General features: G+C 33.0%; 1 protein-coding gene across 1 annotated transcript; it reads right to left on the reverse strand.

Annotated features, from left to right (window-relative positions):
- Positions 1-1,464: 1,464 nt before the first annotated feature.
- Positions 1,465-2,937, reverse strand: LOC112283290 (dirigent protein 11). The gene is made up of 3 exons (XM_024521821.3): positions 2,856-2,937; positions 2,464-2,557; positions 1,465-2,333 (listed from the first exon to the last, which is right to left on the reverse strand). The coding sequence occupies exons 2-3, from the start codon at positions 2,537-2,539 to the stop codon at positions 1,870-1,872; spliced, it is 540 nt and encodes a 179-aa protein (XP_024377589.1). The 5' UTR covers positions 2,540-2,557; positions 2,856-2,937; the 3' UTR covers positions 1,465-1,869.
- Positions 2,938-15,937: the final 13,000 nt, after the last annotated feature.

The following is a 15,937-nucleotide window of genomic DNA, read 5'->3' on the forward strand; positions in this document are numbered from 1 at the left end:
AATGAAAAAAGTGAGAGTGAGATTTAAAGGCATTGTAAGATTTAAATCATTGCATGCATATCTTTGGTAAGCATCACAAGATCTTACATAAGATTCTAAATCAGTAAATATTATAGATCAAAAATAGCTTACTTTAAAGATTTTTTGAATTGTTATTTGACTAGAGAAGTGTCCACTATAAGCACTTGAATGACAAGCTTTTATTACAAGTGGTACTTCTTTATAAGTAAGACCACAACTTAAAATCCCATCAATTCTTTAATGATATAATTTCTTGGCTATAAGAGCAAAATAGATACTATTTACTTTAATCTTTTGTCATTCATTTTTAGATAGAATATTATTAACATAAGGCAATTGATTCCTCTTTGTTCTAAAACACACTTTACCTTTATGCTAATTCTTCTTAAATTAAATGAAAGCTTTTTGAAAAGTTGACAAAAAGAAGAACCACTTTTTAATATCTTCAAGTAAAATACTAAAAATACTATGGAAAAAACTACCAAAAAAAACCTTGAAGAAGATCTTGAAGGGTGGCTAGCTCTCTTTTTATTCTAAAATACACCCTAATTTTATACTAACTCTTCTTGGAACAAGTGAGATTTTTGAAAAATAAATAAAATAAAGAATTACTACTCAAAATCTCTAAAAAAAATATTTTAAATTCCATATAAAAACCACCAAAAAATAGTTAGATATATTCAAGGGGAGAAAGCCCAAACAAAGAAGAAGTAGTGAGAGATTCAAAAGTCAATATAAGCCCATGTCACTCCACCTCAATCTATGTTTTTTTACTTAAGCACCGTACTACTTCATCTCAAGTCCATACCAACCTATCTTGACTTATCTTTGGAGATAAACTATCAATATCTATAACTTTTTTTTTTTTTTTTTTTTTTTTTTACTATTTCTTTATTTCATACCAAATTCTTATAATATATTACCTTATTTTTACATATTATACCACTTTCCAATACAACACCATATACAATTATATTTGAACCATATATAGTAGAATTTTGAAGATTTTGGATTTTTTCTAGATATTCTTAAGATGCTACAATTGATGCCAATTTGATGCCTTTCAAAAAACCTTCAAATGTTGGATTTTTCTACTAGAATTTCTATCCATAACTATGTTTTATCTATTAATTCTATTTTGCTTATATTTAACATCCTCTAGATTCATCTTCTATAAAAAATTGCCACTTAATATTCCTATTGTATTCATTTATTCTAAAACAAATTGTCAATTGATTTGATAACTCACATCTACTATGAAAAAAATTTGCTAAGGTTATATGATTCAAATTGCTAACGATACAAAACTCTAGATTCTTGGAAGAGGCAATATCAACATCAACAAGGTATTCTTTGATACAAATAGCTAACAATACAAAGCTCTAGATTCTTGTGAGAGGCGACATTAACACCAACAAGGTATTCTTCGTGATGTATTACATGTCCCACAACTGAAGAGGAATTTTATTTTTTGTTGGCCTAGTCTTTGAACAAAACCTGTCGTTCATAATATACCCGGGCAGTTGTGACTTTCGAATACACCATGGCAAGAAAGTCCTCAAAAGCACTAGCTCAAGAAAACTTTATCAGCTTTCATTCAAATAATACCTCCTCAGTTTTCACTTTAAACTCCCCTTCTGTCTTCCTGACCTTTATTGACAAAATCATTCGATTGACTATTGAGAGCAACAACTTTTTCGTCATTAGCAACTTCGCTTGCCCTTTCAACTTCAAGTACAATTTTTGGAATACAACTATGGCATGAAAGAATGGATCATATTAACGTACCCACCATTCACTGCTGCTAAAGGATATATGCATATGATCCTCACCACGACTAGTGGTCGTCTACTTCTTGGTGAGGTAGAAGTTCCACTTGTTCACGTAAATCGGAGGCACGGTGGTGGAGTTCTCGGGCTGGGCCAGTCCGTAGCCAGAGTATCCTCGGAACTTTCCAGTGCCGCCGATGACCACCAATTCCCAGGGAGTTGGGCCGTAAGACAGGGTGCCCACCACTGTGAAGCTCGAGCCGGGGTATTTGGATCCATCGCCGAACCAGAACTTGCTAGTGACCTGCACGCCTCCCGTTGCCGATCCTCCGACGGTGGATATAGCTCCGAATCCTGTAATTCTGCCCAGCAACTTGCTGTCGAGTGCAGCTCCTTCCTTCAATCCGTTGTCGAACACAAGGAAACTTCCCCATCCGAGGGCGCTGAAGTTGCCCTGCCCGGTTCCAGCAGCAGGCAAGAGGGTGGCATTGGGTCCCCCGCGGGTCTCGTGAGCGTAGTACGTCAGTTTCAGCGGCTTGGACGCTGCATTCAACACAGGTCGGTGGTAAGAGTTGCAATCAAGGTATTTTTTCGCAGTTCAATATCCAACACAACATTTAGATCCACACTTTCAATCCGCTTAAGCATGGATGCGTACTAATCAGGAACCTACCCGCAAACACCGATGTCTGAAAGCTGCAGATGCAAAGCACCACACACAAGGTGTAGGCGGCTGCGGAGATTGCCATCGCTGCTTAACTTGCTACCTGCACAGGATCATTGAAGCATCTCAGATATGAATCCTGGAACAGCATATTCTGATTGTGGAGAGGATAGAATGTCCTCACGACAGTGCTAACGATAAATCATCATACAGGACCATCACATAGAGGTCTTTTTCTGCATGCATGTCTGGGTTTCGTCCATCATCACATCGCTGCTACGCATGTGAAAGAACAATAGAGGGATTGTTTCATGCAATTAGCATTGAGATACGATCACGAAGACTGACAGCTCGATCGAGCTAATCTCACCCAAAACCTCCGCCGTGGAGAGGAATCATACCTCGGGAAAGTTGTCTCGCCTGGAATCGAAGAGACCAACAGTGTTTGCGGATTGCACTGAGTTGATATGGCAATTGTAAGCTTTGTGAGTGACACGGTGTGAGTGAACTCCACTCATGTTACTTATACCCGACTGGATCAATCCCTGTGGAACGACCACTATCCAGGCAATTTTGATGAAAACGCCGAGAGTCAACAGCACGAATCACTTGATCTGAAGCTCAGTCCCACATGTGGGGCCCAGTGTTGAACGGGAACTTGACGCCACACCACCTCAACAGTCTCCGGTGGTGAAGCTTTCAACGGCACTGCTGACTGGTCCGATATTCGCCCCTTAGAATTGACTGTGGACATGATTGTACAGTAGAAAGCCGAGACCGAGCAAGTGAGTGGGGATACCCAGCCTCTGTGGTGCATTTACGACGAAGCTTGTTTACGTCTGCATGTCAACACAGGTCGTTATTCTCTTGGGGCTCAAAACTTCTATTGCTGAAAAAGTTGCCTTTTCTTCCTAAGTCGTCGATGACAGCGCCGTGAGAACCCTGTTACTTCCATACATATTGGGCTTTGGGTTTCTTTCGTAGAAATTGAGCTCCCGTTTCTTATTGTGTTGTACAATCTACTAAAGATTTGTAAGTACTCTTGAATAACAATATTAGTTTGTTACATATGTCCCTCAATGTCATTTAATTACAAATATCCTACATTGATACTATTATAATTTATGATATTTTTTTAAAAAAAATAAATCGTTATAAATCAAAAATATTTCTAATTCTTAATATTTTTTTGTATTTTTCAACAAAAATTATTATTATTATTATTATTATTATTATTTTTAAAAAATCAATAAGAACTAATAATTTATAGTATTTGACTCAATTCACTAGTAAAAATAATAACAAAGGTGATGTATTCTAATTGGCTTAGGCTAAATATACACTTTTAAGTGGCTTCACACACATCCTAAAGTGCTATAGACACACCTAAGAGAATAAAGACCTCTAGATGATTGGTATCACAAACATACATATTTACCTAGATTAAAGAACTTAGATAGAAGTAAGTAGAAGTAAATAGATTTGGTAATATCTTATGGCCAACCTTCTTAGAAGTTGCATAGATGCGGATTTGAATTTAGAAGTGTTTGCAATTGATTGGTAGATAGAAAACTTAGCCAATAAGTTAGCCACATGTCACATGATAACTTGTGATACAACATAACCATGTAGCATACATATAGAAAATTTATCTTGTAAGTTAGACTTAGATTTCATAAGTTGAACACATGTTGGAGGTTCTATAGAATATTGCCATATACCTTTTAATTAGATAGTATATATAGAAGCAAGAGTGAAGGCTTTTTCACTCTTGTAAATGCCTTTTTAGTTATTAGTCTTATTTCAAGAGTCTCTAATCTTCTTGTCTTTAGCAATGGTCATTCTAATTTTAATATTTTATTAATTTTTAATGAATATCTATTCTTTTTGAATAAAAAATATATATATTAAAATTTTATTTGTTATAATTCATGTCTTTAATAATTTAATAAGAATATTAATTCATTATTTTTATTTTATTATAGAAATAAGTGGATTATCCCACTTCTATTATTGTATTTTGAAGGTTACAATATATCCACTTTAAAATTAATATTTTGATTTTTTTCACATCGATTTTATTTTCAAAAAAAAAAAAAAAAAAAAAAATGTAAAATTTTCATTTGATATTAGTAGTTGTGATCTATTAGCTTCAAAATTGACTTATGAATTTATTCAAGTTATCTATAAAAAAAAAAAAAAAAAAAAAAAAATTATATGTATTCACTAATATCATATCTATATCAATCAATAAAATATTTCAATTTATTTTGGTATTTCCTTGAATCTAAAACTTCTTATACCTCAAATTTTTGATAATTATCCACTTCAAAAGAAGAGGTGGTATTTGTCTTCTTCTTGAAATATTCACTGTCTTATATGGCTCAAGAAGAGACACATAGAATATAAAATGGATCTTTATAGACTCTAATAGATATAATTGATATGCAAGAAGATTGATTTATTTACAATAGGAAAAGGTCTAAGCGTATCATAGTCCAACTTGTAACAAGGATAAGTAATCTTGATATTACAACAAAGTAACCATACCTTGTCATTTCCATTAAATTATGGTTGTTCTTTTCAATAGGCATCTCTATTAATCTTTTATCATTCTTCAGATTTTTTTAATTATGCCTTCATTTTTGCATATAGCTTTGACAAATGATTTGCCAAATCTTCTATCATAGGATTATCAACTTTTAAAAAATCAAAAGTATCAAGTTATAAATAATAACTATAATTGGTAAAGAAAGATATTTGTTGAATAGAAGAATGTATCAAATTATTGTATACAATCTCTACCAATTATCAAAGAATTGTTCAATCATCTTGACGATAATTGATGGTACACCTCAAATATTTCTCTAGAACTTGATTTATCCATTCTATTTGCCCATTAATTTGAAGATGAAAAGCCAAAGAGAGCTTTATATCTACATATAAAATCTTAAAAAGAATTTTTAAAAATTTAGATGCAAATTGAGTCCTCTTATCTAATATAATATCCTTAAATAATTCATGATAGTAATAGATGTTGTCAAAGAAAAGCTTAGCCAATTCTTTACTTATAATAGATTTTATATATGGTACAAAATTTGGACATTTTATACAAATTAATGGAAGCCAAGACTTTATATATATGTAAAAGATGGAAATATTGAGCTATAAAAAAATTCATAATATAAAGATGAATTTTTGTAAGAGGATTATGGATTTTCTTTGAGCTTATAGAAAATCTAACTTACTAGCAATTAATTATTTATTATTTGGTATAGCAAAAGTTGTTAGATATTTTTAGATACTTTAGAAAGTCTTATGTATAAAGCTTCTTAAATAAAAAAGGATTTTATCAATAAAATATTTTTTTATACTATTATATTTATTTAGCCTCTAATAAGAATACATCTCTTATTGAAACTTGGTCAATAAGTTAAAATTAAATTTTCTACAGCTAGGTATTTGGTATATTTTTAAATAAAAAATCATGCCATATAATAATGTATTGAATTTACAAAACACATGTCTTAAATTAAAGGATAATTTTTTTATATATATACCACATAGTTAGAATGTTCTACAAGCTATCAACTTGTGTGATATGTGGTTAACTTGTTGACCAAGTTTTTAACCTACTAATTAAATATAAACACATATAAAATCAAAGTAGCATCTATAAAGCTTCTAAAAAAAATTCATCTAAAAGATATTATAAAATTAATCTATTTTTATCTATTTCTATTTAATCATATAGATAATTATTGGAATAAATATGTATGTTTATAACAAAATGTTGTTTTTAGCAGAAGTAAAAAAAGATTTAAAACTATTGTAGATCTTTACAAGCTTGTCAATTCTATTAACATAAAAATCTCATACAATTCTAAGATTAATCATGGAGGTATTATTCCTACATCTAAAGAAGAAGTCAACAATAAAATTTAAAATCTATACCAAAAAGTTGTGCAATTGAAAGAAGCAAGTAAATCAAGTTTACAACTAAATCCAAAAAGTCTTGTTATTAAAAATATAAAGCAAATATAGATATATATTTTGGAAAAGTTCAATGGAATAAGATCAAAGTTTTGAAGTTTTTTAGAAGTAAAGTTCTATTTATACTTACATATTTCCTAATATCATGATGGATTTACTTGAATTAAATTTATAAGTATATTTTTATCAAAGAGTGCTCTATTTTGATTTGTACCTTTAATAAAAATAATAATTTATGATTCTTTTATGATTTAAATTTATTTTTTAAAATTATTTATAGCCACATTTAAAAAAATTCATTGAAAAAAAATAACAGAGATTAAACTCCTCTTTTTATGAAAAAGATCATGTTTAGCCACTATATACATTGTTGAATTTCAAAATCTTGCTAGCAATGTGTATTATAAAAAAAAAAAAAAAAAAAAAAAAAAAACTTTATCAATTAATTTTAATATAGATTAGAAGATAATATCAAAGATTTATCATTGACAATGTTGAGTAGAGACTCATTAGAATAATTTATTATTTAAGCTATTGTATGCAATAATTGATTCTTTGAAAGATGCTAAGAACAAAGATTTTATTGGAGAGATATAATTCAAGTCATAGCTGCAATTCTTAAATTTTTTAAAAAATATTCATCAAAGCCGAAAATTATATAATTTGATAAAATATGTTTCAAACCTTTTATTTGTGCAAAGAAAGACTTGATATTATTAAGAAGGTTTGTATTTATATTATAGATAATTTAAGCACACCATTTATTATAATCCAAAGTAGCAACGTAATCACAAAATTAAGAGTATGGTTACCAAAAAGGATAATGTATCAAAAACAAGTTTTTCCAACTATAATAAAAAATTTTGTAGAATATGGGCCATTTAATAACTAAACAATAGATATTTATGTATACAGTGCCTATCTCAAGTATATAATTAGATTTTTATTAGTAATTTTTTTTTAGTTCATATATTTGTTTTAGTTTATGTACTTATTTATTATTTTAGTTCATTTATTTATTTATTATTTTAATTTATGTACTTGTTTATTGTTAATAGAAGATCAGCCATAAGATTAATAATTAGGAAGGTTAAAAGATGAAATAAATCTCATATGGTGGATTTTCATCTTTAACTTCTCTTGGAGATTTTTTAGATAAGGATAAGGTCAACCACAAGTTTATCTTAAAGTCCTCTTGGTGATTTTTTGGATAAGAATAAAGATAGAAGGAACGACATGTAGTGGATTTTTATCTTAGAGACATCTTAGAATATTTTAAGACATCAAAGTGACTTAAAGACAAGAAGAAAGAAACACAATATTATACTTTTGATGGTTATTGTATCTTTGATTTTGTTAATGATGAAGGCAAATTTTGAGTCTTATAAAAAAATTTATTGCAATTGATTGGAGTCTTTGATTAAAGCAAGCTTTTAGAAAATTATTTAAGATAAGTAAATTAAAATTTTTGCAGAGTTTGAAGGCAAAACATAATCATGGCAAGAAAAAAAAAAAAAAAAAAAAAAAAAAAATGCTAAAGCAAATAGAATCCAACAAGATTATAAGTTAAGAACAACAACTTTGAAGGGTTATAACTTGATGTTTATAAGAGTTATGGTTATAAAAATTAAAGTGTAGTTGTTTTATTAAATCAAAGATTCATTCACTAAGTTTCAAATTATTGTCACATTTGGTTTAAGAGATATGAATAAAAGAGTAATTAGAGCTAGGATTGTCAAGGAAAAATAATGATTAAAAACTTATTTTAGGTGATTTGCTTCTTATAGAAAATTTAATACATCAATCACTTTAAAATTTACATTATAAAAAAAATGAAATATATAATTTATTACAAAATATTTCTAATTATTTCATTAATTTTACATTAAATTATATAAGTTCAAAGTAAGATAAGTCTAAGGGAGATGATAGAATCTAACTAAGATATATATAAATAACAAAGATCTCCATATCAAGAAGTTTCATGATTTTTCAAACCAATCATAGACTTCTCAATAGTATGTAGCTAGAAACTTGTATAATACCTAATAAAGGTCCTATTCTCTCAATAGTTAAATAGAAATCCATAAATCTAATATAACCAAAGCCTTACAAGTAGATGCAAGAGATTTTATGCATATTGTAAAAGAAGGGTCACCTTTTACTATATACACTACATCCATTTTTTATAGTAGAAAGACTTTAAAACGGCATTCCAAACTAATATCAAGATTATCAAAATATTTTTAAGAAAAAAAATACAATTTTTCTTCTAAAGTATTATTTCTATGGTTGTTCAATTAATCTTGAAGAAAGAGCTAAAGCACTATTTGGACCAATTGTAGAATAGATATTAGTTCATTTTTATAAGATATTAGTAAAATAAATTAATAGTCCATAGAATAGTCAGTTTAGGAGGACGGATGATTGATTCACTTATTAAAAGCGGTTATTATAGGATTACGGTTAGAATCTGGAAATCAATAGCAATTATATAGGAGTTGTAGAAGTTTGTCGAGGTGCCAGACTGTGATAGTCATGAGTCGGGTTTAAGCTTGATGCTTCTTCTTTGTTTCTTTTATTTTCTTTGTTGTTGAAGAATAATGGATAGTTTCTGAATACTGAGTAGTGAGTCTGTGGAATAAATCAGAGATTGATTTATGAATTATTGATGATGTAATTAGAGTACTGAGTGATTGAATTATATGAAAAATTATTGGAAGATTGATTATAGATGGAAGATTATGATTGTTGTTTATTGAGAGTTGTGTGTATGTGTTTCGACAGAGGAAGTCTGTGATTACAGGAATTCTATGAATTTAGATTCGTTGGAGTGAAGTCTGTTATTCTTGATGTTGGATGGAATTTATTGAGTTTTGAGCGGTCTTTTGAGAGTACAGGGTTGCACATTGTGGTTATCAGTTGATGAAGGAGTATTGTTACTAGGAGGAAGCATTGTAGTATTTCTTAGTGTTTTAGTCGTTCGAAATACAGTTAATTGTGTGACCCTAACAAGTGAAATTCATGCGCTTAGTCTTTCCTTGTGTTCAAATTCTCCTATACAGGTTTATTCTGAAAGAAATTGTGGAATAAGTAAAATGACAATCACATTTTTGGCGCCGTTGCGGGGGATTGACAGTAGCATTGAGTGTTAGGAATTAACTGCCGGATGAGTAGATGGGAAATAGGAAGTAAATTCAGTAGTATATAATGAAAGATTATGGTTATTAAGAATGAGAACATTGCAATAAAAAAAAACACACTAGTCGAAATAAAGACAAGAGAGAGTGCAAGCAAGAGAATTGTTGTGAAACAAGTAAGAATGTAAGTTAAAAAGGAAGCATCGATAATGTTGGATTAAGCCATGATTGCATGTCTGTTGGCATATCTGAATATATCCAGAAGCTGATCAACATCAAATATTTCAGTAATATATATTGTTAAGAAAATTACCAAGAACACTCGCATGAAATTTTGTCAACAAGCCAACGTATCTCTTGAGCTCATTAATTGCAAGTGGAAGAAACACAGAAGAATTGGATACTCCATTGATTACCTTTCCAATAGCAGAAACTGTCGATTCTGTAAAAATTGGTTCCGTAGAATGGCATAAGTTGCTTGCCAATAATGGCCAATTCTGTGTATTTCAAAATCCGTCATTTTCACCTCCAATTCAATCAATTAATTTGTTTAGGAATAATGATAGTAAATTGAGGAGGTTAGAAAGTCCGAAAAAGATAATTGGAAAAGGCAGTGGTAATTTTATTAAGAGATTAGGTAGCACATTATCCTCTTCAATGGCAAAGGGTGGTCCAGCAGTTCCAATAGCAGTATAAATGGGTGACGTGAGCGATCGCACAACGAGCGTAGCTCCAATACCTACTTTTAGGGATTTTCTTGATGTAGACTTAGATCAATATCTGTCTCAGTTTCTAACGGCATGTATAGCCAATAATGGAAGAACCAAAGATATTTGGTTATGATGGTTGCCAGCAACTTTAAAGGACACGACATTTGAATGGTACAACCTCCAACCAGTGGGTTAATTTCCGAATTGGGAAGCATTAAAGAATATATTTTTAACCCATTTTTATCCAATAGGTTTTGAGGATCGTCTTTGAGAGAGGTTAATGAACAATAAAATGATTTTAGAGGAGGCGGTGGAATCGTATTATGGCCGGATGGCTGATATACTTAGTAAGTGGTCGAATCACCAAATATCGGAGGTATTTAACTTATCCATATTAATCAATGGTTTGCAACCACCAGAGTTAAAAATATTTGTGAAGGAAGCTCAACCCGTTACGGTGTCTGCATCCCTTAATAGAGCCAAGGTTTAGAAAGAATGTCATTATGATCAGTTTTTAATTGTAGGAGCTACGTTGATTCCAGTTCAAGGCAGTTATCAAAATGTGACTTGAAACGGATCAGTGGGTGCTTATCCACGGATGTTAGATATAAGGGCCAGTTTTGGTGCCAATATTCAGGGGCCAATTAATGTCACCCCATTGTAAGCTATACCACCAAACGTAACAACAATGTATGTTCCCTATTTTCCATATCAACAATAAGCGTTAATTGCGGTACAGTTACCAATAATAGCATATCCAAAAGATTCCAATGAAGCCTTGTTGTTAAACCTGATGAAGAAAATGGAAGAAATGGTCGTCAATATGGCCAAGGATAAGGCAAAGAGGCAAAAGCCTACGAATACTAGAACCAATGTTTGGTACAATAATTGTAAGGGCCAAGATCATTTAATAACAAAATGTCCTTTACCCTCACAAATGATGGATTGATGTACATTTTGCAGAGGAAAGTACTTAATAGCTAATTGTTGGAATTTAAAAAGGCAATAACAATTCAATAATCAGACCATGATCCTACCAACTCATTGGGACGTCAAACAAGTTAAATCGAAAAATACGTTAGGATGGAATGAAAATCGATCTAATCAACAAAATTGAGCATTCAATAACTTTCAAAGTTCCAATTTTAATCAGGGGTGTATATCAAACCCCCAAAAATACGAGAAAGAGCAGCAGAGGTATCAGCAATATGCTCCACCGGCATCATCGAACCAAGTTCCCTCCATTCCAACAAGACAACCAGGATCATTTTCTAACCCTACATAGAACAAGCCTAGTAGGTATATACTGGTGGAGACACCCAATATGCCTGATGGGGGTGTAAGAAGACCACTTCGTTGTTTCCATTGCAGATAGATTGGCCATTATGCTAGTGAATGTCTCAATCTCAGAGTTAGTGATGATTATGCACAAATTTGTAGAAATTACAAGCAGTCGGAGCATACTTATCAATAATGTAATGCTCCATTCAATTTCAATAATCAGAATCAGCAGATCCAAAATCAAGGAAAAATGGAGGAGATAAATCAAGGGCTTCAAGATTCTCTAATAAATCAGGTGGAATATGTCCAAGCCGTTCTTATCAGGAGTCAGCAAAAAGGAAAAGGACCAATTCAACATTTGGGTGATCTTGAAGCAAAAGACTAATTTAACCCAATTATGGGGACATCCAATCCAGGTCCTGTTACGGGCCTCTTATCCAATATGCGACCTGACTCGGTTGGGCTATCCAATGAGGTATCGATTTTGGAAGCTTCGGATCTGTTTCAAGCTATTTCATTCTCTATGGCATTCCAAAAAACATCTTGTCCGTTGAAAGATCCTTTAAGAGGCTTGAATTCCAAGGAAGCTCCATTTGTTGTTCTAATTTTGAGTCCAGGATGGAAGAACATCTTATCTCAAGGAGTTAAACTCCAACCAATGAAAAAAAAGAGGGCATTGGGCATTATCCTAAATATGGAACCCTATGGCATATTGAAGGATCTAGATGATATTCGGCCTTCTATTTCTATGAAGCAACTTCTAGCGGTCACACCAAAGTATTGTTCTACATTGAATTCATCGTTAACACGACATAGGCAACGTAATAAAGAAGTTTGTGAAGTCAGTTTGAACCCTGATCGAGGTGCACCAACCATCAATGTTTCGATTGATGCTATTATGATCTCGAGTGTTCAGATGGATGGTGGTTTCAGTGTCAATTTAATGAATGCTAATACAATGGATGCTTTAGATTTGGAACACTTAGTACCCACGACATTGGTATTATGGATGGCAGATCATAGCCCGGTTAAACCAATGGATATTTTATGAAGTGCTCAAACTATAATTGTTGGTATTGCATATACAATTGACAATATCATCTTTTGGCTACAACGTTTGACTTTATCATATCCAATTTTATTTGGACGACCCTGGCTTTATCAAGTGAAGGTCAAGAATGATTGGAGTCGAGGTACTTTGACAATTGGCAAAGACAACGATAAAATGGTATTACAAATGTACCCAGTATACTATCACGAAGAGTCTCAATTGTCAGCATCTGAATTGACGTCAAACGATGAGCTTAGCTTTGATGATGATGCAGTTGCACTGATTATAGAGGCATCCATTGAGGGAGTGCAACACCTTGGAGTGGTGTACGAATGTGGAGGTCCGGAGGAGTACTTGATGTACCTGATGGATTCAAATAATTCTGAGTATGTTAGTATTGATTGCATAACTAAGTATGATGTGCACCATGTTAGTGCCCTGGACACAGGATTCAGTACTTCACACATGTCGGACTTCCCGACTAATTTTCAAGTAGCGAGGGGGTTGAAAATATCGTCATTGCACCTTTATATCAAACTATTAACCTGGAGACTATAACAGAGTCACGGACAATTAAAGTCTATAAAGGTATTAAGGACGAAGAGTTGACCTATTGGACAGAATTTCTCTTACATCATAAGTCCGCTTTTGCTTGGACTTATGCTGATTTAAAGGGTATTTCTGCTGACATCTGTGAGCATCGTACCATTTTAGAAGAGAACGCTAAATCGGTATGACAAAGGTAACATTGCCTTAATTCTAAATATTTTCTCATGGTGAAGGAGGAATTGGACAAGCTTCTTGTGGTTGGTTTCATTTACCGTGTGTCGAATAGCGAGTGGATTTTTCCAATCGTCATGGTGCCAAAAAAGAATGGAAAAATTTACATTTGTCAGGATTTTCGAAAATTTAATGCGGCCACTAAGAAGGATTACTTTCCGTTGCCTTTCACAGATAGTATATTCGACGCTATAGTCAGTCACAAATGTTATTTGTTCCTCGATGGATTTTTTGGATACAATCAAATTCAAATTGCAATGGAAGACCAGCTTAAAACAACCTTTACTACGGATTGGGGCACATTTGCTTATCGCGTGATGCCTTTTGGGTTATGTAATGCCCCAGCTACATTTCAGAGAGTGATGACTCAGGCCTTCCAAGACTATCTCCGGCCATTTATGGAGATCTTTTTAGATGACTTTTGTGCATTCAGTTTAAAACAAGATCATCTTAATTGTCTGGGCAAATGTTTGGCTCGGTGCGTTAAGTTTGGAATATCGTTGAACTCGGAGAAGTCTCAATTTGGTGTTTCGTCCAATAAATTATTGGGACATATCGTCTCCAGCTGTGGTATTACTAAGGATCTTGACGAAGTGTAGCATATAATGAACTTGCCCCGTCCAAAGACGGTCTCCGGTGTTCGTGGATTTGTGGACCATGTCAATTATTATCGAAGATTCATTCGTTCATTTATAGTTATTTGTCAACCTTTAACGAACTTATTGAAGAAACCTCCATGAGATGCAACTAGTTCCATCTGGACCATGGAATGTACCGTGGCCTTTGAAGCGTTGAAGTCAAAATTGGTCTCTGCACCAATATTGGTGGCTCCTCGTTGGATGGAGCCCTTTCATGTGTACGTTGATGCATCCAATGTGGCTATTGGATCGGTGTTAAGTCAGAAGGATGATAAGGATCTAGATCATCCTATCTATTATGCTAGTCGGCAATTGGCAGCTGCCAAACGCAATTAAACTACTACTGAAGAAGAAGCTTTGGATATGATATACTCAGTTCAGAAATTTCAGCACTATTTACTTGGGTATCCATTTGTTTTTTATGTGGATCATGATGCCATCAAATACATGATTAATAAGCCTCAATTGAGTGGGTGCATTGCCCAATGGATCTTACTCTTACAAGAGTTTAATTTTATGATTGTCGTATGACCTGAGAAGAAACATGCCAATGTTGATCATTTATCCCAGTTGTCTAATATTCTCACCAACGAGCCTATCCCAGATACTCTTCTCAATGCCGAATTATTTGTGGTGGATGTGATTTCTCCCGATTATAGTGAAATCATTCAGTTTCTAATCTTCCACACCTTTCTGCCAACTTTCACTGAGAAGCTTAAGAAGTGACTTATTCTGAAGAGTGCACCATATACAATGATTTGCGATGCTTTGTATAAAGAAGGCAAAGATGGCATTTTACATCACTGAATCTTTCCAAGTAAAGTACAGTCGATCCTCGAAGGTTACCATTTAGATACTTGTAGTAGTCATTTTGCGGGAGATAGTACTACTCGCAAGGCTTTAACGGCCGGATATTGGTGGCCCACAATGTTTTCTGATGCACACCAATTTGTTCGTCATTGTGATCCCTGTCAACGAATTGATCGACCCATGGGCTCTTCCGCCATGCCATTAGTTCCAATCTTGGCACAAGCACCGTTCGAAAAATGAGATATTGATTTTGTCGGTTCCATCGTACCAGTGTCAAAACCTGGCTAGAAGCAATATATTTTAGTCGCCACAGACTATGTAACAAAATGGGCAGAGGCTATTGCTATCCGCCATGATAATGCCAATACGATGGCTACTTTTCTATACAAGAATATTATAACTCGATTTGGATGTCTGAAGGAATTGATTAGCGATCATGGCACATATTTCTTAAATGCTACCATAGTTGCCTTGACGAACACATATGAGATTAAGCATCAAAAAATCACTCTATATCATCCTCGTGCTAATGGACAAATGGAAAAGACCATCAAAATTTTGTACAAGGTCTTGATTAAGACAATTTTGGAGGCGCATACAGATTGAGAGACCAAACTCTTTACGGCTTTGTGGGCATATCGCACCGCATATAAAGTAACTACCAACTCTACTCCAGTTCAACTAGTTTATGATCAAGAGGCAATTTTATCCATCGAATTGGAGGTTCAAAGTTTACAGATTGCCTTGGATGAACGACTCAGTGACAAAAAGTCATTACATTCTTGGTTGGCAAAATTGGAAGAATTGGATTAAATACGGACTACAACTCTTTTCCACATGGAAGCAACTGAAAAACGGAGGAAGAGTTACTATGATAGTAAACTGCATCCAAAGATTTTTATACCCAATGATTTGATATTACTGTATGATAGCCGGTTTAATCATTTTCTCAGAAAATTTTAAATTCGTTGGCATGGGCCGTATCAGGTGATTGAAGGTTTTTCCAATGGCTTTCTTCAATTGGAAGATTTCATGGGCCATCATTTCAATACCCGCATTAACGAGAACCAATTACGATTA

Source organism: Physcomitrium patens, chromosome 6 (genome assembly GCF_059467195.1).
Source record: "Physcomitrium patens ecotype Gransden chromosome 6, ASM5946719v1, whole genome shotgun sequence".
NCBI lineage: Eukaryota > Viridiplantae > Streptophyta > Bryopsida > Funariales > Funariaceae > Physcomitrium > Physcomitrium patens.

Bases quoted from the DNA above. Each gene is read 5' to 3' on its own strand.
- LOC112283290 (XM_024521821.3), bottom strand. From the start codon at position 2,539: ATGGCAATCTCCGCAGCCGCCTACACCTTGTGTGTGGTGCTTTGCATC. The intron at 2,334-2,463 runs GTAGGTTCCTGA...TGTTGAATGCAG, and splicing joins TCAGACATCGGTGTTTGCGG to CGTCCAAGCCGCTGAAACTG.